We start from the raw sequence: 23,538 nt of genomic DNA, 5'->3' as shown, positions 1-23,538 counted from the left end.
GTGTGACCTCCTTTGGCTGCAACAGCACGACAATGATTGGGCATGGAAAAAATGAGATTTCTGACGTACTGCAATGAAAGGTTATGGTACTAGAAAAACACAGTTACTTTCTGAAGCTCTGAAAATGTCTAGTTTGTTATCAGCAACTGATTTCCCCGTTTGATTTCAATAATTTTCTCCTATTACAAGTATTAACTGGATTGTAGAAAACCCTTGTACCTACACCAATCATTCACTGGACCTTAAAGAAATGTAATCTGCCAAATTCATGAAATGGAAATACATCCCAAAATTGTCACATTTGTGGAAACTTAGCTTTAATTCCTACTACATTCTGGATGAAATTCCTCATCTCCACTTCTTTGCACAAATTGCTGTCCATCTGCACGGTTAAATTTTGATTTACCATAAAAAAATAGATTTTACCTATCTCCTCTGACCATTTGCTATGAAATTTGGTCCCAATTGAGTCTCTAAGCTGTTATTTTTACTTTTCTTTTGTTAAAGCGATTTTTCTGCGATCTCAATGCAACATAATACATGTAGGTGAGAGACAGCTGTTAAAACTCTGTTCCTGCAGACAACCAACTGTTCGTACTTTTTTAGTAGATAGCTCTGAAGTATATAAACTAGAACATTATAAAATTAAGTCGATCATGAAGGCAAGTACAGTAAATGACTGGTGTGGAGTGTATCCAATAAATGAGACTAACAAACAAAAAACACAATACTTTTTATTGTAAATTAATGAATATAGCCACAGATCCTCTCTCTCTCTCTCTCTCTCACCTTATCTTCCTGAAACGTTTCTTGGACACCGGTCTCCGGTGAGAGCCACTGCAGTCCGCTCCTTCAGGCCCTGTCACGGATGTGGCCTCCAGTCCTTTGTCCGACACTTTACACTCAAATTCCACTTCCTCATCGTCCCCAAGGCTGCGAAATCCAGACATCTGGATAACACTCTACAGAGAGACGTGCAATTAGCTCAAGCATGGTAGTAACAGCAACATTACATGACCCACAGCTGCATCAAGTGATCGTGTGGGGGTCGATCTATAGGCCTACACATTGCAAACCATAAGCATGCCCTCTCTCCAGCTGAAATTATAGTTTCCAACTAGCATGCAGCACAATAATAAAATTATAGTCTGACATTTGAATTCTTCTTTTCACTTCTTGGTGCAGCTTTGCCACTCTATTTTTGCACTTCGGTACAATAATCTAAAAATGATGTTTACCATAGGATTCCTGCATTTCTTTCAAATATAACAGAGACTAGATTATTTTCTTTATGCTACCCAATTTCACCATTTGAATTACGTACCAGTACTTTGAGTGTAGCACTGTTCCTTTCTTCTAGTTTTCAAGTTTTGTAAGGTATTTTTTGGTCATAATTTTATCATTTTGTGGCATGGTACTTCAAAACCTTGTACGGCTATATGTTGTTTTTCGTACTACCAAATGTTTTGAAACATGCCAGTTATTTTGTAATCAATACTATTAATTAAAATACACATGTTCTTTTTTTTTAATATACAAAAATACATAATAAATAATGTTATGTGTGCATATAAGTATTTCTACATCTATAAAAAAATTGACACCTGGAGGGGATAGAAGTTGGGAGACCCATCTTCTCACCCAGTTCCCTATTTTTCAAAGAAATATCTCTATGGGCCAATGTCTTCATTGAAAGTACAGATGTCTTAGCCGGACACAGGTTCCAGAGGTTTCTGATGAGTAGATAGGAAATTATGTATAAATACGAGGATAGCTAGGAGTCCAACTGCTTATCCAAAGAAACATTCAAAATGCAACAAAACACCAAGCAAAGAGGAGATTTCCGAGATTGCCCCAACCCCCGCAAAGATCTTGCCTCGGTAACACAATAATTATTACAAACCAGAGAAATTCCCACCCCCTGCAAACCGCACGACAATAGACTTATTTTTCTGTTAGCTGACACAGCACCCAGCACTTGTTAAAATAATAATAATAGGAAATATAATCACGACAACTTAAGAGGGCACGCATAAGTCCCTAAAACAGCAGCCGAAATATGTATGTTGGTGTATATGTGTATATTTTTATAAATAAACACATCTGAATTGTATGAAACAAGCCAATATGGTCGTGTGTTTCAGTGCCGAGTAACAGACAGCCCTCGAAATACAGTCGAACTTGGTTAATTAGAAGTTGAAGGTACCATTAAACAATTCAAATTATCCAAGATTTCCAATTAGGCAAGCTCCAATTACAGTTTTCTTACTTTCTACGCCAGAGGTATTTTGACTGAAATATTCCAAAAAGTTTTTCGAGAGAAACTGTCCAAACCAAGCAACTAAATGTATGCCCCCCCCCCCCCCCCCCATGAGAATCGCACCCGAAACTTCTATATAAATCAATGCAATATAGTAAGAACAAAACTATTTATTCATAATTTTGTACAACACTGCCAAAATACGGGAAACTATAACTTTAAAAATTTTTAGCAGCATTTAATTTTTGATTCATGCAAAATTCTTCTAGTTCATTGGGCAATTGGAAAATTGTTTCACGCACATTTTGTCTTGCACATAGCACCATCGTCTATGGTACATGGCGACATTAATATAATCACTTACAATTTTTCAAATACTTTATTTTAATTAGACATTCAGTGCAATTTTACGTATATTTAAAAATACAAATATATTACCTCCACTACACTTCGGAGTACATTTCAAATAATGTTTACATTAATTTGAGATTACAAAATGTAAGAATACTGTATATTTAAAGCCATGTGAAGTCCTTAAATGTTGTGGGTCCTAGTTTTCGTTAATAACATTCTCAATTCTGTGTGGTGTACTCTCAATCACTTTGGTTGTAATATCCTGTTCAGCCATTCCTTCTTTCACCAATGTCCTCAACTTCTCGATTGGGTTCAAATCCGGAGAATTTTCGGGCAAAGGCAAAAGAGAGATGTTTTCTCGGATAGAAAGCTTTTCACTCTTTTAACACTATCACAAGGTGCATCATCATGCATAACTGTCATTTTGCAATCTGAAAATATCGTTCAAAATGTGTTCTGAAAAATGTAGTGCAGACAATATAGTGATATTTTATATAAAATTCCAGTAATGTAGAATTAAAAATGAAGTATTTTAAAAATTGTAGGTGATTCTATTAATGTGGCCAGGTACTGTAGTACATACAATCACGAAGTTCAACTGTCATTGGATGCATATTCCCTACGTATTGAGCGTTGGGTGACTTTTTAATGCATCTGCATATAATCTTAGTTTAAATAATCAAATTACCTCATTCACTGACAACTGATTTAACTTTTATTATTTAGTTTCATTCTTATTACTCACTGCCATATTGTTGTTTTAAGTTCTAATGAATACTGCAACATTACTGTTGTAATGTGAGGCTATTGTACTCAATTAGAGTCTGGCTGGGGGAAGAGAAGATCTGCTGGCCTTAGCTTTTCCAGATGAAATAAATAAATAAACCGAGCGAGTTGGCTCAGATGTAGCGTTTGAGACTCGCATTCTGAAGGTCCCGGGTGCAAACCCCGTGGGCGGCCAATCTGACTGCGTCTTTTCACAGTTTTCCTCAGTTACAAAGCCAAATGTCGGATTGGAAATTTACATACTGCCTCAATCATCAATAACATAAACATTAATCAAAATCTATAATCAGTTACATGAACACAAGCCATCTACAACACACAATAGAAACAGGAACTCAACAACAGTAACAACAGCCTATTGGTAAACCCACAGGTCTAACACACGATATGGCCACAGTTGTTAAAGCGTGTATAAATAAACTTGACAAAAAAATAAGTAGAATAAATAAATACAAGTAAATAAAAAACTAACAAAATCAATCAATCAAACTGGATAGATGCGGTCTATGATTATAGGCAAAGGTTTATTGGATTGTTGTGCCCTTCTTCTTCATCTGAAGACAAGGCGACATTCTGCTCGCGCTATATTGCGGGCCAATTTTCTTAATTTTGGAATTGAATTTCTTTGGATTTCACTTCGAATTGTCAAACAAAGAAAACGAAGGAAAAAAGAAACGAATTACAGACGGTTTTCAAACACTGCGTTGTATACAAATGTCAAGGAACCCTACGAAAAGTTCAAATTAAACATATGAAGAACTGCAGAGGGAACAGTAGAATACTGAGAATCGCATCTGATCTACGAAATGATCGTGATAATGAGTAAAATGTCTAACCTGATGCACGAACACGTCCTGGCCGCCATCGTCTGGAGTGATGAACCCCCAACCCTTTGCAACGTTGAACCACTTACAGCGACCTTTCCTCTTCCCCAGTTTGGTTTCAGGTACCGCAACGACTGGCCCATGGGCTCCTGCAACAGACACAGAAGTTCAACATACAAGGACGGCAAGGAACACTTGGTGCAACACTATTCATTACAGCGGGAGAAAAAAATCGAAACCTTGGTTAAATATTTATGAAGCTGTTGACACATAAGATTAAATAAATAAGGCAAGGTTAGATAGACAAAAGATTAGACAGTTACGTTAGGTTACATAATTACATAATATAAGATTAGCTAGATAGATAGATAGATAGATAGATAGATAGATAGATAGATAGATAGATAGATAGATAGATAGATAGATAGATAGATAGATAGATAGATAGATAGATAGATAGATAGATAGATAGATAGATAGATAGATAGATAGATAGAGGCAGACAGACAGATAGACAGGCAGATTCAAATTCAAATTCAAATTCATATTTATTTACAATTTACATTTGAAATGAATACATATGAATATAGACCCGAAATGAGCATATGCTCGTGCTCGGGAACAGTCCAGTAGTCTACATAAATTTTACAGAGATCAAATAATAATGCTGAGGATAGAAATAACAACAACAACAACAATAATAATAATAATAATAATAATAATAATAATAATAGAATAATCGTGACAGAAATGATACAAAGATTGTAATACAAAATAATTCATTAATAATATTATTATTAATAATAATATTAATAATAATAATAATAATAATAATAATAATACTAAAAATAATAATAATGGTAAAACAAAATTATTTACAATAACAAAATAAATAGTAAGACGGATAAAATAAAATATAAAACCACTAGCGAGAGTTAACACAACGTAAATAAGCATATAATAACCGGAAAAAATGACGAACTCGAAAATCAACAGAAAAGTTCGTTGTATCGCAGACGACAGCAACCGTTGTATTGACATTGTGTTGTGCATTAATGGTAGTAAGGGGGAGCAGAAAGTCTACGTAACTACCGTTCTCTTCGAATCTTCTCGTACAATCATGGGAAGTTAATGCTGCAAAAACAAAATGTCTACGAGTCAAACTGTTCATTATTACCAGGATAAATACAAATAATACTGAAATATATTAATCTAGTTTCAGTTATAGATTTCCCCTTTTGTGCAAGAGGTATAATCTCAAAATATTTTATGAATGGCGGGGAAAATATAAATTTCAAGAACTCTCTAGTGACAGAGATAGTGACAAGTACAATCAAGTGTATCTGTGGCGATGCTAAGAAATCATTTATTGGAGATATACACTGTTATTAATTAAGAAAATGATATATTTATATTTATTACAATGTTTTATGTTATAGGTTACATGCATCAGAATAAATACAATAAAAATTAGTACCATATAATGCTAGTAACACTTCAAAAAAATAATAAAATTTATCAAATATCATACAAACACTTTCACAAACGTAAATAGATAAATAGATAAACGTAAAATGGTTTGAACAAGCAAATTAATTGTTATATAAATAAGTCAGATATTAATAAATGTAGAAAAGAAACGAGCATAAGTAAATAATAAATAAATAAATAATACATGCGTATGATGTTAATCATTCATACTTAAGATATAATTACTTATTCACGGAAATATACAAATCAATAAAGAGGGACTGTCTTTTCACACATGATGCACACACGACTCTGGAATGATTAAGAGAATTTTACATACAATCTCGTAAGCATTAGATAAAATCTATCAAAAGCAATGCTTTCATATAAAAAATTCACGTCATTGGTCGGATGAGGGATGTGAATGGTGAACTTGCTATAGTGGACAATGCAGAAAATAAAAGAAATATTAACTGTACTATCGAAGTGTAATGGAAGGTCAAAAGCCTCCAAAAATTACAACGAATTTGGTTACACCTGAAAGGAGGAAAAGAGTAGACGAACTGGTGTACTAGAACCAGTGGCGGCTCGTGGGTATTGAATTAAGGGGGGCTGCATACAAAAATAAACCAGGCAACTTATTTTATTTAAAGATTAGTTCCATGCGCCTTAGCTTGTAAGTTGTGTTTAAATGAGACAGGCTCATGTTAGTAGATTTACTGGCATTTAAAAGAATCCTGCGGACAAAATTCCGGGCGACGCTGATATAACCCCTGCTGTTGCGAGTGTCGTTAAATAAACCATAATTTAATTTTTATATGCAGATTTGAACCTTAGAAATATCTAACTGGCGATGTTGTAGTTGGTTGTGTAATATATATACATGATACATCAATAAATGAAAAAAATAACTGAGCCAGAAATTGAATTCAGGATATTCAAGAGTACGCACCAGAGCGCTTGCCTCATTTATTGTGATGTTAGATGTTTTAGATTCGATTATGGTTTGAAAACATTCTAGCAATGGCTCCTTCTCATGAACAACATTTACTGTTCTTATTTTAAATCCATCTTGTTGCCCAGCTGATGGAATTGTCTTTGATACACATTAATTTAATATAAACTGTATGGAGATCGAGAGAAGAAAGCAGGGATACTGGATAAATTATCAAAAAATATGCGAGCCTTTGTATTTTGTTTAGCGGCTCTTTCCATTATGAGATTCAACTGATGGGCACTTAATTTCACGTTTCTCCTGAATTGTTAAGGTACTGAACTGAATAGACTGTAAATACTGTACAGAATTAAACATTGTTGCACTTGTTATACTCACAACATTAAAGAAAATGTATTTAAAACTGCGCGCTACTGACAAACTGCTGCAAATTTTGCAGCGCCTGGAAACACTGGATTCACGGCAAGGGGCAGCAGGAGGAGGGGTAAAACTAACGCGCAAAGCATCCGAGACGAGACTGGCAGCTCCAGGGGAGGAAGTGGCTTCACCGTATAGTCCTTGTCTCCGGTTTCGCTCTGGCAGCACCAGGGGAGGAAGTGACTTCACTAACGTTTGCGTGCATGTCATTGAGAGCGAAATGTTTTTAAGAATTCGAGCTGCTAAACAGAGACTTTATAATAAATGTTTTTCACAACATAAAACGAGACAAGAGCCACAAATGACTGGGGGTGCTGCAGCTCCGCAGCCCCTCTTCGAAAGCCGCCCCTGACTAGAACGGTAAAGCGTTTAGGAATCGTGGATTGTAGAAAGGGCACTGGGAGTTCAGACGGGAATGGCCATTAAGACAGAAAGATGTTTCGTGGTAAACCGGACTTAAGGCGAACGGGTAGTGATTAGAGGTCAAAAATTCTTTTTTTATTTTGTGTTAAAAAAGTACAAAACTTGCTCTTTAAAACAATGTATATGGGGGGGGGGGAAATCCTGCAGATAAGCCCTTTAAATGGCCTCTTTAAATTTGGCGGTGCATGTAATTCATACTCCTTTTTTAACGCAGTTTTCCGTAAGTTGATATTTTTCAAACTTAAGTGCATTTTTCTGTGAGACTACTGAATCTATTTGCATGAAATTTTTAGTGTTCTCTCCAGCCTGTGTTCTACAAAGTAGACCTACGGGTTTATAAAAATCACAGACATAACATGAGGAAAAAATAGGCCTATATGCATTAAAAATAGCAAAAATTGTTAATCAAAGTTTAGTATTTTTTTTTTTTTTGTTTCACTAAGAGTGAAACCTGAAGAATGAGGTAGGCTACATTTAGCGAAGTGGAAAACAGGTTATCAGTTAGGCACTTTCTTTTACACTTGGATAAGAAATTAATAATTAGTTGTCTTTTATGCCGCTGAATTCAAAATGATTTATTGTATAACCATGGAAATTTAAACCCACTCTGAACCCAGCCTAGAAACTCTTTAATCGCACAGGCATTACTACCCACTCCCCAGATATTCATCGAATCTTAGGACAAAAATCCACATTTTTCCCTTCATGTCTTTCAAACTTTAGTGACATGATTCTGGGGTAAAAACTAAGTAGATTTTAGATTTATATAATTCAAACTTGAAAAGCGAATTTGAGGGTCCAAAGGAAATAAATAAATAAATAAATAAATAAATAAATAAATAAATAAATAAATAAATAAATAAATAAGTAAATAAATAAACAAACAAATAAATAAATAAATAAATAAATACAATTTTCGACCAACCTAACTCCATTAGAAATTGACTCGCGAAAATGATCCCCTAAATATGGAGAATGTTACATATCAAAATTATTTATCTTCAACAATTCAAAAGATATGCCACTTTATGTAGAAAAAAAATGTATACTATATTTGCATATTTATGGGATAAAATAATTATAATCGACTGAAAAAAAATTTCAGTTTACAACATAGCCACATATTTAAGCTTTAATTTGATATCTCAATGAAGTCTTTTGCCAAACTGGAAGTCTACTTTTTGTCCATCCGAAGGATAATAAATATCGGAAAATGTGAAATACGAGAAAACAGACATTTAAGATGGAGTAAGGTATAGAAAGTAGTGCGCTTATATTATACATGCCCAAATAATTATGAAATTACTGAGATAATGGATACACAAGTTATATATTTTTGAAAACTAGAAGAAATGAGCTTCCAGGTGAGGTGAAAAACATTATTTACTAAATTTTTAATAAATTTTGACATTTCTATTGTCGTAAAGTCTAGCTAAATACGCGCAGAGATCCCCATTATTGTTGGGAGATAAGATATCGCTATGGCTCATTCTTGTATTGACGTGTGAGCAGTAGCGGAAGGTTAGATGAATTCCTACAGCTATAATCTTCAAATAAACATGGTATGTGATTTGATGATATAATTATTTTTTAAGATATCTGACCAGATCGGATACGGTATTTAATAACTGCAGTGCACTTAAAATTCCCCACTCATGTATAAACCAACGGAAGATAATTTCAGCACACTGATCGATCCATCTATCGATGAATGAATCAACCGCAATTTTGTGTTCTTTTCTATGCGATAATTCATGTGTATAAATTATAACGGAATAATGTGATCGGAAACACTATGTAAATAAAATACCTTCAATATTTATGGAATGGTAAATCGTACTATACATATAGGCAAGGGACTTTACGGAAATTCCTTATTCGGTATCAAGGATATTAAAATTACCACGAATATCTGGAAATGTAACATTTTGTAACTCCACGATATGTCCCCTATATTCTCTTAGGCGCCTTGGAAGAGTTGGGGAACGTGACAGTGGGCACTAGGAACGAGATAGATTTTTTTTTTGTCCACTGCCGAATACTTAGGCCCGGTTGCAGAAACGCAAATCAAATCAGTCCCTGATCGCCAAACAGTTGATGTCTGATTTATTTGATTGTTCATTGCGTTGCACAAACGTGAATCTCCAATCAACTTGTCTCAATTTAATAATTGCTGATTTAAGAAAGAAATACATTTGACAACAGCGCTATTTAGCAGCCACAGCCAATTTGATGCTCTTTAAAAGTCGCGAAACGAATACATCAAGTGGGCGGTGACTAGGAAAACAAGTGAATGTTTTGCTGTTTTGTTGTTTTTTGTAGAAAGGAAACTGGCGGATTCTATTTGTATATAGACTACAATATAGTGAAAAAAAAAAAAAAAGAATCAAACAAAAAACGTGAGGGGGTTTCTGTTGTGGGATTTGCTAGAGGAATCGATAAGAAATTGGAATATGCATAGCCTCCATAACCCAAAATAATTCCATTTCCTATCTCTCTGTTTACAAATGGAGCTCGTAACCTACTCATTAAAAATAATGTGTTGTCATGTGTAGAACCCTGCCAACGGGCTACAACATTCCAGAATTTCAATGATGGTGTAGTCTACATATTGCCTGTATATTCACAGAAAAGAAACCTTTTCTATTTCGATAAAGTTCGGCATCATTTCAACCAGGTGATTGGATGGGGATGTGAGCAGTCTATACAATCAATATTAGGCTACTCTTGGAAATCCTGACATGGCTGAAAATTCTCTCTGGATTTCAAATCGTTCCCTGTTTGAAGTTTGGGGATTTATGAGACCCTGCCATAACAAAGCAATTTCATACGTAACATTCCTAACTACTCGGCAAATAGTTGATTTGTGGACCCTAACAAGATAACCCAAGACCGCCTGAAAAATTCCAACAGCATAAAATCTCAGCATTATTAGAACTTGGTTCATAGGAGAAAGTGGAAGGTTTCGATTTATCTGTCTGCATATATTTGTTTCAATTTTTGAAAGTAACAAAACACAGGAATCCTTACTTAACCTAAATCTTTGCTCAAATTCTCTGTCATTACACATAAAAACAATTCATGTCTATCACGGAAACGCCTTCTTCTTAATAATATTTTTTTCATTTAAAATTTCTTCATCAGAAAAATCCATTATGTCGAAAACAATATTGTTACGCTATAACTATTTACTATATAATACTACATTATAAACAGAACAACATAAATAGCCTGCTTGATCGATGATCAATGACTTAACCAGCAAAAATCTGTTGATCAAATCTGATGGAAGACTGATTTCCGATCAAACACTGATTGTTCTTTCTGCAACAGAAATAGAACTGATGGCCAATCAAACCCTCCTTGATTGCCAATCATATTTTGATCGGTGTTTCTGCAACCGGGCCTTAATCTTGCGTCTTTCAACCAAGAGTGCCCGTCTATGAGCGACATGCCGAAGCCATAATTCTTTTTGCTGCCGTAGGCGTTGTCCTCGGTGCACCACGGAAGACGAATTGCATAGTATTGTATGATGATTATTGGAGCAATGGTGCAATGTCGGCAGGGGAAACTGTAGTACTTCGCGAAAATTTACAACCGAGCACCGTCTTTGTCCACCACAAATTCCATTTGGACCCACCGGGTTTCAAACCCGAGTTACCAGCGTGGAAAGCGTTGGATGTCCTAGAATCTGCGATCGGCACTCTTTAACGAGAGAATAAGAGAGCAACAGATGATACTGTATGTGATATGGGGACTCGCTGCAAATGCATCACCGTGATCAGGAAACTGCATTTGTTTTGAAAATAATTAGACTATTCACTATGCAAAATCAGGAAGACTCGTGAGCTACATCGAAATACAAGAATGAGTGGGACTCTCCTTGCCGCATAACGGGGATGGGTTTAATTCGCTGATCATTCATGATACAAAGATGATTGCAACTAAAAAAATGGAAACTTACGATAAACTTGCGTAAGCTAAAAGATTCGGCAAGGAAATATGACACTTTCCCCCTCTACAAAAAGAGACGCCAATATTACACAGTACTCTTCCGCCATCTATTGACAATGGTCTGAGTGACTTAGTTCGCTTCGCTACCAACAGAGCGTGAGTCCGTCGAATGGTTCGTGTTCCATGATTACAAATGGTAGATATTGGCAACTTAAAAATTGAAAAAATCAAATTTAGCATTTTATATGTTTTGGGATGAAGCATTTTTTTATGGAAAGTCTGGTAGTAGAAATTCAATGTCATCAATGTATTAACGGGTGCATCATTTTCTAGATTTCCCAGTTAAATTTCTTGAAAATAATAAATAAGTAACGGAACATAATTATAAACTTACGTGAAATTGTGAACATTAAGGAAATATGCCAAAATATATGGTGCGATTTTATGTCGACCCATCTTATTACTCAATCACAATCACTCGCCACCATATACTTTTTTTTTTTTTTAAATTTCGTACATACATAGGCCTACATACATACATACATACATACATACATACATAAGTGTTCTGCCCGAGGGCAGATCTTTCACTGCAAACCCAGCATTCGCCAATCTTTCCCATTTTCTGCCTTCCTCTTAGTCTCCGCATATTATGATCCACATATCTTAATGTCGTCTATCGTTTTATATTTTCTTTTGCCCCGAACTCTTCTCCTGTTAATCATTCCTTCCAATGCATTCTTCAGTAGGCAGTTTCTCCTCAGCCAGTGACCTAACCAATTCCTTTTTGGTTTTCTAATCAGTTATTTGGTAACAAATGTAATTGTTTATGAAAAATGTTGAACATTAATAGCAATTTGCTGATATTAGGCAAAAATATAGCTAGTCGAATGCACTGTTAATCGAATTGTTAATTCTATATTAAATAAAAATAGTAAATAAATGACAAAATACATTAATAAATAAAAAAGATAAATAAATAAATAAATAAATAAATAAATAAAGAAATAAATAAATAAATAAATAAATAAATAAATAAATAAATAACACGAACAAATGACATGCCAAAAATGCCTTTTTCGTGTCAAGTTACTTATAAAGTGTACATTCGTGAAAATTTCACAATCTGTTTTTATCGGCATTTGCAATATAGTCTTTTTTTTCAATAAGTATGAGAATTAGGCGTTTCGAGGGTCCTGAACGAGTTTTGGGCGACTCTGTGTTTGTCAGAATCTTGTGGCCAACAAAGATACTTCTGCTTCCATTATCCGAGAAGCCTCGGGCGTCGGTGCCAACTGCGGGCATTCCCATGGTTTCATATTACATGTATCCAACGATTTTGGAGTCCTGGAGAGGGTGACTGAGAGTTCCCTCCCACTGCATCAGCAACAAAGGTGATTGATTAGTAGGGAACGGATTTCTAATTTCGTACCTATTTTGTTTGCTTCATCATAGACTATGTTATTCAGATATCTCTACGTTTCGTGTACACAGTATCCCCCAATTTGAAATTCTATAGGAGATAAAATGCCTAAATGAACCATAAACTCCTATAAACGTCTAAAAACTATGTCTGTGTCTGAAAAGCGCCTTTTTAGTATTGTATTTTGCGTATATTTAAAATAAAAATACCGGTACTAAAAACAAAAGAAATGCCAAGATAACTATAAAGATGCTAATCACAATTTATATATATACTAGCCGTACCCGTGCGCTCCGGTGCACCCGTTAGAAATAAATATAAAGTAATTACATAATTAAAATAGGACATTTGACCCAGGGAACATTCGTGTTTGATAGAAGGATAAATCGTTTAATATGTTACTTAATTTAAATTGCATCCAAATAATTAAAATGCGATCATTTTGGTCCAGAGACACTCATTTGGTGCAATGACAATTCTTTTAACATGTTTCTTAATTTTTATTACATGCAACCATAGTTTAATGAAGATTGACATCATATAGATTTAATGTGTATATTTTATTTTACTTGTTATAGGTTTCCATTGAATTATGGTAATAACTTAATTTTAAACCTTGTTTTCTACGTATTCAGTAAATGACGCTTGGCCCACTATGGTTCTGAACCCTACAAATAACTTAAATTATATTATATAATATTACATATTATATTATGTTATGTTATGTTATATATTATATTATATTATATTATATTATATTATATTATATCAGAAGTTACTGTAATAACATTATAGCATTATGTCCATCTAGAGAAACATTTTCCAAAGGTGAAATAATAATTAATTATACAAATCGGTTAATTTAGCTTCCGATATTACCTCATACAAACACAGAAACATTCTCTGTAGGCTATCTTTCATAGCTTTCGATTGTTGCTGTCCAAGGCTCCTTATAGACGAAGTCATTTGTTTTTTAATTCATTACACGGCCTTAGACGGCAGTTTTTTTAATTTTAAAACTCATTTATCTCATTAAATATCAGTCCTATCAACATTTTTCAAGGAATAAAACTTATCGCAAATTATTTTAAAGAAACTTTTGTTATGTAACATTTTTCACAAAAATCAATAATAAGCGAGATATTTCGATTTATTTAATTCAGGCCCCCTTATAACCCCCCTTTTAAATAATGTATTTTGAATGCCATATAGTCTAAAATCTAAGTTACAACGAACTTAATGTATATTCCAATTTTCATCGAAATCCGTTCAGCCATTATCGCGTGAAAAGGTAACAAACATACAGACAGACATACAAACAAAAATTTCAAAAAGCGATTTTCGGTTTCAGGGTAGTTAATTATATATGTTAGGACCAATTATTTTTGGAAAATCGAATACCAGAAAAATTTCGGCTACAGATTTATTATTATTAGTATATATATATATATATATATATATATATATATATATATATATATATATATATATATATATATATATATCAGTTGATTGTAGGATGAAAACACAGCTTATCTTATGTAATTTCCTAAATTTAATGAATAAGGATGATTTATGTTCTCTCTTGAAGGGTATACACCATTTTAAAATAATTTAATACACAAACACAACTATTACATGAAATGCTCAATAAGTTTTTGTAGCTTTACTCTCTTCAGCTCTAACCAACAATAACAACAATCCAGGTTGCCAGGCGACGATAGAAAACAAAAGATGCGAAAACAAATAAATGAGGTGTATAAACAACCGAATATTCTTTCATATTTCTTCTTCTTCTTCTTCTTCTTCTTCTTCTTTAACATTCCCCTTTTAGCAGTTAGTCTTTTGTTTCCAAAATTGCCGGTTATTCCAGTCTCCTATTTGTAGTCCACGTTCTTCCATAGCATTAGCTATGTGAGATTTCCATTTTACAGCTGATCTTCCTCTTCTTCTCTTACCTCTCGGAGAGTACTGTAAAATTTGTTTGGGCCATCGTGTTTCTGACATACCCTCTACATGTCCGTACCATTGGAGTTGTTTGTTTTCTAACTTTTCTGTTACTGAACAATTAATTTCCATTTTGTCCCAGATATGTTGTGTTTTTACTCGGTCTTGTCTTGCAAGTTGTAAACTTTTTCTCATAAAATCCAATTCCACAGTATTCTTCTTTCATATTTAAGTATAAAAATATAGGGGCACCATTTGAACCCGGGTTTTCAGCTCTACGTGCTGATGCTTTATCCATTAAGCCACACCGGATACCACCCCGGCGTCGGACAGAATCGTCTCAGATTAAGCTCCAACTCTTGGGTTCCCTCTAGTGGCCGCCCTCTGCACTACGTCATAGATGTCTACGAAAGTAGGACAGAAGTCCACACATGTGCTGAGGTGCACTCGTTATGAGTGACTAGTTGGCCGGGATCCGACGGAATAAGCGCCGTCTTAAATCACGAAGTGATTTACGCATATCATATATATTATTTTAATGTACCGAAGTACATATATTTCCATGCAGATATTCTGCGTCATCATATGAGAAAAATTCTCTCCGGCGCAGGGATTTTTCTCCGTTCCATTACTCTTTCATCGTATGATGACGCAGAATATCTGCATGGAAATATCATATGTACTTCGGGATTTTTCTCCGTTCCATTACTCTTTCATCGTATGATGACGCAGAATATCTGCATGGAAATATCATATGTACTTCGGTACATTAAAATAATATATTTGACTAAGAAGTTCATTAATTCATGTAAATGACGCTATGTAAAGATTCAACTTTATAGACGAGGAAAGCTTATTAAAGACAATTCGTATTGGTTGTCTATAATTGAGTCTCTGAGATTTCCGAAAAGTCTAACAACCAGTTAAATTAAAAAAGAAGCAAGAAGAACAACCTGGGCAACGCCGCGTGCTTTCAGCTAATTCTATATAAACTCCTGAAAGTCCTAAATTGGATTTTATAAATTCCTAAATCTCTCTTTTTAGCACCTAGAAATTCGTTCCCTAGTGATTATTGTTATGGAAAAATGATGGCAGGAAAGTCTTGGAAACCCTGTCCCAATCACTGCCTTTGGCCAACATAAATCCCACGAGAATCTGACGGGATTCTAGTGCAGTCAGGCTGGGAAGGCCACGCCCTAGGTCTTCGGCTGGCTCGAACCTATGCGCGGAGAGAGCACCAGCTATTAAAAGAAAACCGAATTCCCTCATTCATGGTCCACGGTCTGACCTCGGTGCATCCCGTCAAGAGGTGCTACATGTGGTGACAAACTGACATCGCCATTGGCGCCTATGATTCATGGGCATCATGGATGAAAAAGGAGTGTCCTCGCATCCTGCGCCAGTGCCGTGACCTGAATGGATGCAAGTTTAATAGCTTGATGGTTACTTCTGTTTGCTTAGTCGGTCAGCTTACTCAAACTTTTACTTGGCTGTGAACTGCCTGAAGAATCGAAGATTGGATCAAATTAATAAGCAACGCTTAAACAAGGAGAAGACGAGAAAGAGGCAACGAGATAACAATAATAGGAAGCAGAAAATGAGGCGAGGAGAGGAAGAATGAGGAAGCAGGAGGATGAGAACAAAGATAAAAAGGACAATGCGAAGTGGGAGATGAAGTAGAGGGAAATAAACCCGAGAAGAAAGAAGTGACAAAAATATGAAGAGTAAGAGAAAGAGAAAAAGGAAAGTACGAGAATGAGGAAGAACAGGAAATTCTAACAGCAACGATGAATGGAGACTATGGATAAACGAATGCAAGTCCGCCAGAAATGTTGAATGAAGAGCATGGATAAACGAATGCAAGTCCGCCAGAAACGTTGAATGCAGAGCATGGATAAACGAATGCAAGTCCACCAGAAACGTTGAATGAAGAGCATGGATAAACGAATGCAAGTCCGTCAGAAGCGTTGAATGAAGAGCATGGATAAACGAATGCAAGTCCACCAGAAACGTTGAATGCAGAGCATGGATAAACGAATGCAAGTCCATCAGAAACGTTGAATGCAGAGCATGGATAAACGAATGCAAGTCCACCAGAAACGTTGAATGAAGAGCATGGATAAACGAATGCAAGGCCACCAGAAACGTTGAATGAAGAGCATGGATACACGAATGCAAGTCAACCAGAAACATTGAATGATGAGCATGGATAAACGAATGCAAGTCCGCCAGAAACGTTGAATGAAGAGCATGGATAAACAAATGCAAGTCCACCAGAAACGTTGAATGAAGAGCATGGATAAACGAATGCAAGTCCGCCAGGAACGCTGAATGAAGAGCATGGATAAACGAATGCAAGTCCACCAGAAACGTTGAATGAAGAGCATGGATAAACGAATGCAAGTCCGCCAGGAACGCTGAATGAAGAGCATGGATAAACGAATGCAAGTCCACCAGAAACGTTGAATGAAGAGCATGGATAAACGAATGCAAGTCCACCAGAAACGTTGAATGAAGAGCATGGATAAACGAATGCAAGTCCACCAGAAACGTTGAATGAAGAGCATGGATAAACGAATGCAAGTCTACCAGAAACGTTGAATGAAGAGCATGGATAAACGAATGCAAGTCCACCAGAAACGTTGAATGAAGAGCATGGATAAACGAATGCAAGTCCGCCAGAAACGTTGAATGAAGAGCATGGATAAACGAATGCAAGTCCACCAGAAACGTTGAATGCAGAGCATGGATAAACGAATGCAAGGCCACCAGAAACGTTGAATGAAGAGCATGGATAAACGAAAGCAAGTCCGTCAGAAGCGTTGAATGAAGAGCATGGATAAACGAATGCAAGTCCGTCAGAAGCGTTGAATGCAGAATAAGTTCGACCACCTTTGGGTCTTTTGGTCCGTTCTGACAGCAAGCACATACCCAGGCCTCGTGATTTGTAACAACAATGAATGTATGTGCAAAGTAAAATGAGGGATGTGACATACAGCCTAAAAGAAATCTACCTCAGCGGACCTCTGACACCGTTGCCTGCACTGCTGGTTCGCATTTTTCCGCATGCCGTTCGTAATTGTAGGATCGGAACGCCCACTATAGTTTAATGAACAACCTTAGAAGTGGTGTATCATGGAACAACAATGCATGACTAAGAGCAAGCGGCAGGAGCTTATGAAGCTATTTCGCACGGAGCTATGGTGGACAACACAGCATAATAGGACTATAACGGGGCACTTGATTGATTGACAATGGAGCAATTATAATAGGCTATGACAAAGGAAACCAAAGCGAGCGTTGTGAACTTGCCCCACCCCACGACGCATCATCGAAGATCGCTTCCCGTCCCTTTAGGTGCGAGGTCGTCGTCTGACTGAGCTGCGATTAGACCTCTGGACAGCGCTGACCAGTCCAAATCCGAAGGCAGAATAGAAGAGGGTCTTATGCTGCACTTAGCCCACGTCTTTCGGTGTTAAATTTTAACACTCGAAGAGGAAAATAATAGTAATCATGATGATGGTAATATTAATGACGATATACGCAAGTGGGTGGTGGTGCAAGACGGTACTGCACCTGTTACTGTTACTGCGCATGCGTTGCTGCTCGGCTGCATGAATGACGAAAGTCCGTCCTTGAACTCGGAGGAGAAGAATGTGGGTCCGCGCGGAGCAAGAACCTGCTCCACTCTCAAACACATTTTTGGAGTTTTTATTCAAAGATGTGATTACACGCGTCTTATCACACAGCGCCGCGTAGCGGGCTGCATGTGAGTTACTTCCCGGGCAGGAATGTGAGCCGCATTCCATCACAATGGGGTAAGCGGGTAGGCCTGCTCGCGTGTTGGAGCGCTACACAGCGGAGCTGCGCCGCTACCGCTACTGAGTGACACCCTGTCAACCGGAGGATCGAGGGTGGAGAGGAAAACGAAGAAGGAACAGAAGAAAACGAATGGGGACAAGAAAGAGAACATTCACAAGGAACAGAATGAATGAAACGAGGACAAGAAAATAAGTAACTAGCGTGCGTATGTATGTATGTATGTACTCGGTGGCAATGGTAACTAAGTATAATAATAATAATAATAATAATAATAATAATAATAATAATAATAATACTTAAAAATGGCTTTTAAGGAACCTGGAGGTTCATTGCCGCCCTCACATAAGCCCGCCATCGGTCCCTATCCTGTGGCAAAATTAATCCAGTCCCTATCATCATATCGCACCTCCCTCAAATCCATTTTAATATTATCCTCCCATCTACGTCTCGGCCTCCCCAAAGGTCTTCCTCCCTCCGGTCTCCCAACTAACTCTATATGCATTTCTGGATTCTCCCATACGTGCCACATGCCCCGCCCACCTCAAACGTCTGGATTTAATGTTCCTAATTATGTCAGGTGAAGAATACAATGCGTGCAGTTCTACGTTGTGTAACTTTCTCCATTCTTCTGAAACTTCATCCCTTTTAGTCCGAAATATTTTCCTAAGAACCTTATTCTCAAACACCCGTAGTCTCTGTTCCTCTCTCAAAGTGAGAGTCAAAGTTTCACAACCATACAGAACAATCGGTAATATAACTGTTTTATAAATTCTAACTTTCAAATTTTTGACAGCAGACTGGATGATAAAGGCTTCTCAACCGAATAATAACAGGCATTTACCATATTTATTCTGTGTTTAATTTCCTCCCGAGTATCATTTATATTGGTTACTGTTGCTCCAAGATATTTGAACTTCTCCACCTCCTCAAAAGATAAATTTCCAATTTTTATATTTCCATTTCGTACAATATTCTCGTCACGACACATAATCATATACTTTGTCTTTTCTGGATTTACTTCCAAACCTATCTCTTTACTTGCTTCCAGTAGAATCACTGTGTTTTCCCTAATCGTTTGTGGATTTTCTCCTAACATATTCACGTCATCCGCATAGACAAGCAGATGCAGATAATAATAATAATAATAATAATAATAATAATAGCATATGTGAAAACCTAGATGAAAAGAAGCATTCTATGTAAAGGCAATATCCTAAATTGATGGGAGCATAATTTAAAATAACTCTCACTAAAGGAAACCTATTTTTTTTAATGAATAAAAGTATATTTTATTTTTGTTTTGTTTTACATCATACAATTTTTATTTTATTTTTTTTTTACGATTTAACATTGTATAATTATACAAGCATATATTATATTACTTCCAACCAATTTTATAACAATATTCGCCTCGTCTTCGCTTTCCTCTCCCACTGCTCAATACAAATTAAATTTTTACTTAAATATGAAACTGCAAGGCTACACCATTTTAATCGAGTTATGTAAAAGAATAAAATGAACAACTTTCTAAAATATGAAAAAAAAAAAAAATGATAAAACAAGTAGGAAGGAATTAAATGAGAAAGATCTCATTCATCGAACTGGACGATGCAGGAAGCATTCCCTTGTTGAACAGCGATTCCAATGCGTTGACGAAGGAAATTGATACATCTAGGATCGCCGGTAGAGGACAGTAGGCGTGTATCAATTTGGGTGAGTAGATCTTTAGCTTCTCTACACCACGGACAAACGGTCTCAGCTGCAAAAGCGACGAAGATGTAATTTGATGTTAAATGTTCATAGTTACGTCCAGTGGCGCTGCGTCAATAAGAGCACAAGAGCACGTGAACACCTTGTTTCCATTAATGCATGACTAGTTTTATTCTTTGATACCGTATTGACGTAATGGGGATATATAATATCAGAATCGAGTATTTTAAACTTCCCGCATCTTGCGTAAACTTCTTATGTAAACTTGGCAACATCCGTTCACGTACAAGCCGTGCTCTTTTCGAGATGGTTACAGGAATTTCACGCATGCGCGGGAGAAAATTGTCTTTAGCTGGCCGCTTATGACTCGTAAAGAGCACAAAGCGTTAAGTGAACATGATGAGTATCTACCCTACAGATGTCAGGTGCATCGGTGCCTATCGTTCACGTGCTATATCTCGAGGAGGAAATATAATAGCCTGTAGATGTCAGCATCTGACTGTAGGAACGTTTACTTAACGTAGATGTGTGTACAGTGCTACTACGAGAGTGTAGTTTGTGAATTACTGTACTTCAGTAATAGCATAATTTGACTTTCAAACACGTGCTGGCTGACTGTGGTGGTATGAATTTAAGTATCTGTATGGTAGTGTATAATATTTAAGAATAATATTTACTGGCATGTACTTATAGCAATCAATCTATGTGAATGGGATTACAGTACTGGTATAGGCTACAGTGTATCAGTGTGTTGTGAATCAAAATATATTACTGAACACACGCGTTTGTAAATAACGGGACTGTGGTATGTATTCATTATTAGACATCGGATTTTTAGGCACTGAAAATTGCAGTTTTAGGCGCCTAAAATAAGCTCAAAATTTGTAAAATTAGGCTCTATTTTAATGAAAATAGTCATTTTAGGCACATCAAGGTATCATACTTATTTCTTTCGCTGAAATTTTTAGTTATACACTAAAATACGCACAAAAAAGTATGTTTAAACATTAAAAAAGAATACTATACCATATTTATAAACAGAGCTGCACAAATTTAATATATTGAAACTAATGAAATAATGATTATTGATATCAAGATTACTTATTTTAAGTTATTGAAATTCAGTTCCATGCTCAGACTTTATTATAATTATCTGCACAGTACACCACCAGAATTTTTTCTAAATTCTCCACAGTTAACCTTTGCCTTTTGTCACTGAGAATCATTTTGAAAGCAGAAAAACTCCTTTCAACCGAAACTGATGTGAGAGGCGCAAATTTTAAATAAGATACAATAGAAACATCAATACTTACTGGAACATTTACACTTTCCCCCGATATCACTCTTGATACTTTTTCCAACAATGAAAATCCTACATTCTTATTTAATACGTTGTCCCACTTATTTTTAACCTTTTCCCCAGTTTCGCCCAAAGCAGAATGTATGTTCACTTGAGCTTCCTTTACTATTGCTATTTGGCTACAAAGAGATTGTTTTTCACGTTCTAATTGTTCAATGCTTGCAGGTATGAAAGAAAAGTTTGATGTTATGTAGGCAATATCGTTTTTCACTCGTGAGTCATTCAGACAATCTTTCACTGCTTTCACACACGCTGCACTATCAGTTTCAGGTAATTTATCAATAACTGTGACCACTTCTTTAAAATACTTAGAATAATACACCACTGACTGAATCCAGGTTCCCCATCGTGTAACAACCGGCTGAGGTGGGAGTGGGATATCTGGAAAGTTCTCTCTGAATATTGAAATCCTGGATGGGGCTTTACAAAAACATTTTTTTGTGTTAGAAATAAACGAATTGACAAGAGGAAATTCATTCCGGATTGTTTCAGAAACCCTGTGAAGGCCATGTGCTAGACAGGTTACATGCGTGAGGTTAGGATGAAATGTTTTAAGAAGTGGAGCTGCAGCAACCATGTATGAGGCAGCATCAGTACAAAACAACAGAACTTTAGAATCGTCTATATTACCTGAGTATAAAGACTGTAGGCCTTTATTTACAAAATAAGCAATGGCTTGGCTATTCACTTTCGAAAGTTCCTTAACACATACGAGGTGTGGAATCGAAGGTCCATCAGGACTAAGTTTTCCTGCTACCATATTTGCTATATACCTATTCATAGGATCTGAGGTTTCATCCACAGAGACCCATATGTAAGAATCACCTATATCCTCCCGAATGGAAGCTAAAGTTTCATTGTATATTCTGTCTAAGTAATTTTTTCTTAGGGTCGACTCAGATGGGATATTTTGTTTGCAGTATTTTTGTAAAAACTGTCTTAAAACCGGATTTTCAATTGCATTCCAGGGAATGTTAGCAGCAACAAACGCTCTGGTTAAATCAGCATAGAAATTACTGCTGAGATTGGATGAAGTAGGCTGTGTTAGTAAAGTTTGTTGCAGTTGATTTTTCTGCTGAGCTTTAGCCTTATGAGCCGCTCCTGGCACTTCTTTTCTTGCGAAATCTAAAAATATAAAGTAAACTGAATTAAAATAAAATCCTAATTGTTGTATTGCCGTATTTCTATCACAAAGTTAGTGGGTTCGAACAATCAAAATTTTAATGACCTGCAAATACTTTAACTATCGGAATTTAAAAGGTTAAAGTGTAGTAGTCTTAAAAAGAATTATACCTCAGGATAGCTCAGTCAATGTATAAATATTATAGGCCTACTCATTAAAATTAATAGAATTTATATATTTCAACTATTGTTACATACCTGTTTGCTACAAATCTTGCAGAATATTATTTTTCCATCATAAGTGAATTCTGAATATTCTGTTAGCCATTGCCGGATCAATGTAGATTTTGCACTTATATTTTTCGGCATTATCGCGTTAAACTTCACAGGAAAACATCCTACCGCTCAAAACTTCTCAACACAGATAAGGTGAGGGAAAGAGCAACTGTTAACGAGCATTCAAATGAACCGTTGTTATTGAGATTCAATTGGACAAAAATACAAAGTTCCACTTATTGTTGCATTTCCTGGTAGTGTTAACACTAGGAGGGCCATTCTTTTAAATATTTTGTAACGCTTTACCCTACTAATTCGCAGTTTTACGACTTTTCATAAATATTTCAAAAACACTCTTTCTCCAAAAATTGTGATTTTATGACACTCTGAAGGGCAGTACAGCCAATCGGTTTCAGACCGAAAACAGTCATTTTT

The 23,538-nt window shown here is 35.9% G+C and overlaps 1 protein-coding gene across 3 annotated transcripts in view; it reads right to left on the bottom strand.

Moving 5' to 3' along the window:
• Positions 1-23,538, bottom strand: part of lin-28 (protein lin-28 homolog) — a 253,510-nt gene that overhangs the window by 3,689 nt on the left and 226,283 nt on the right. For all 3 annotated transcript variants that reach the window (XM_069832159.1, XM_069832158.1, XM_069832160.1), the window contains 2 exons: positions 4,237-4,373; positions 790-962 (listed from right to left, as the gene is read on the bottom strand). In XM_069832159.1, the coding sequence (XP_069688260.1) occupies positions 790-962; positions 4,237-4,373 (310 nt within the window). The remainder of the gene's footprint in view (positions 1-789; positions 963-4,236; positions 4,374-23,538) is intronic.

This window comes from Periplaneta americana, chromosome 8 (genome assembly GCF_040183065.1).
Source record: "Periplaneta americana isolate PAMFEO1 chromosome 8, P.americana_PAMFEO1_priV1, whole genome shotgun sequence".
In the NCBI taxonomy this organism is placed as follows: domain Eukaryota; kingdom Metazoa; phylum Arthropoda; class Insecta; order Blattodea; family Blattidae; genus Periplaneta; species Periplaneta americana.
Note: the sequence above shows the minus strand (reverse complement) of the source record. Positions and strands in the feature narration are given on the sequence as shown.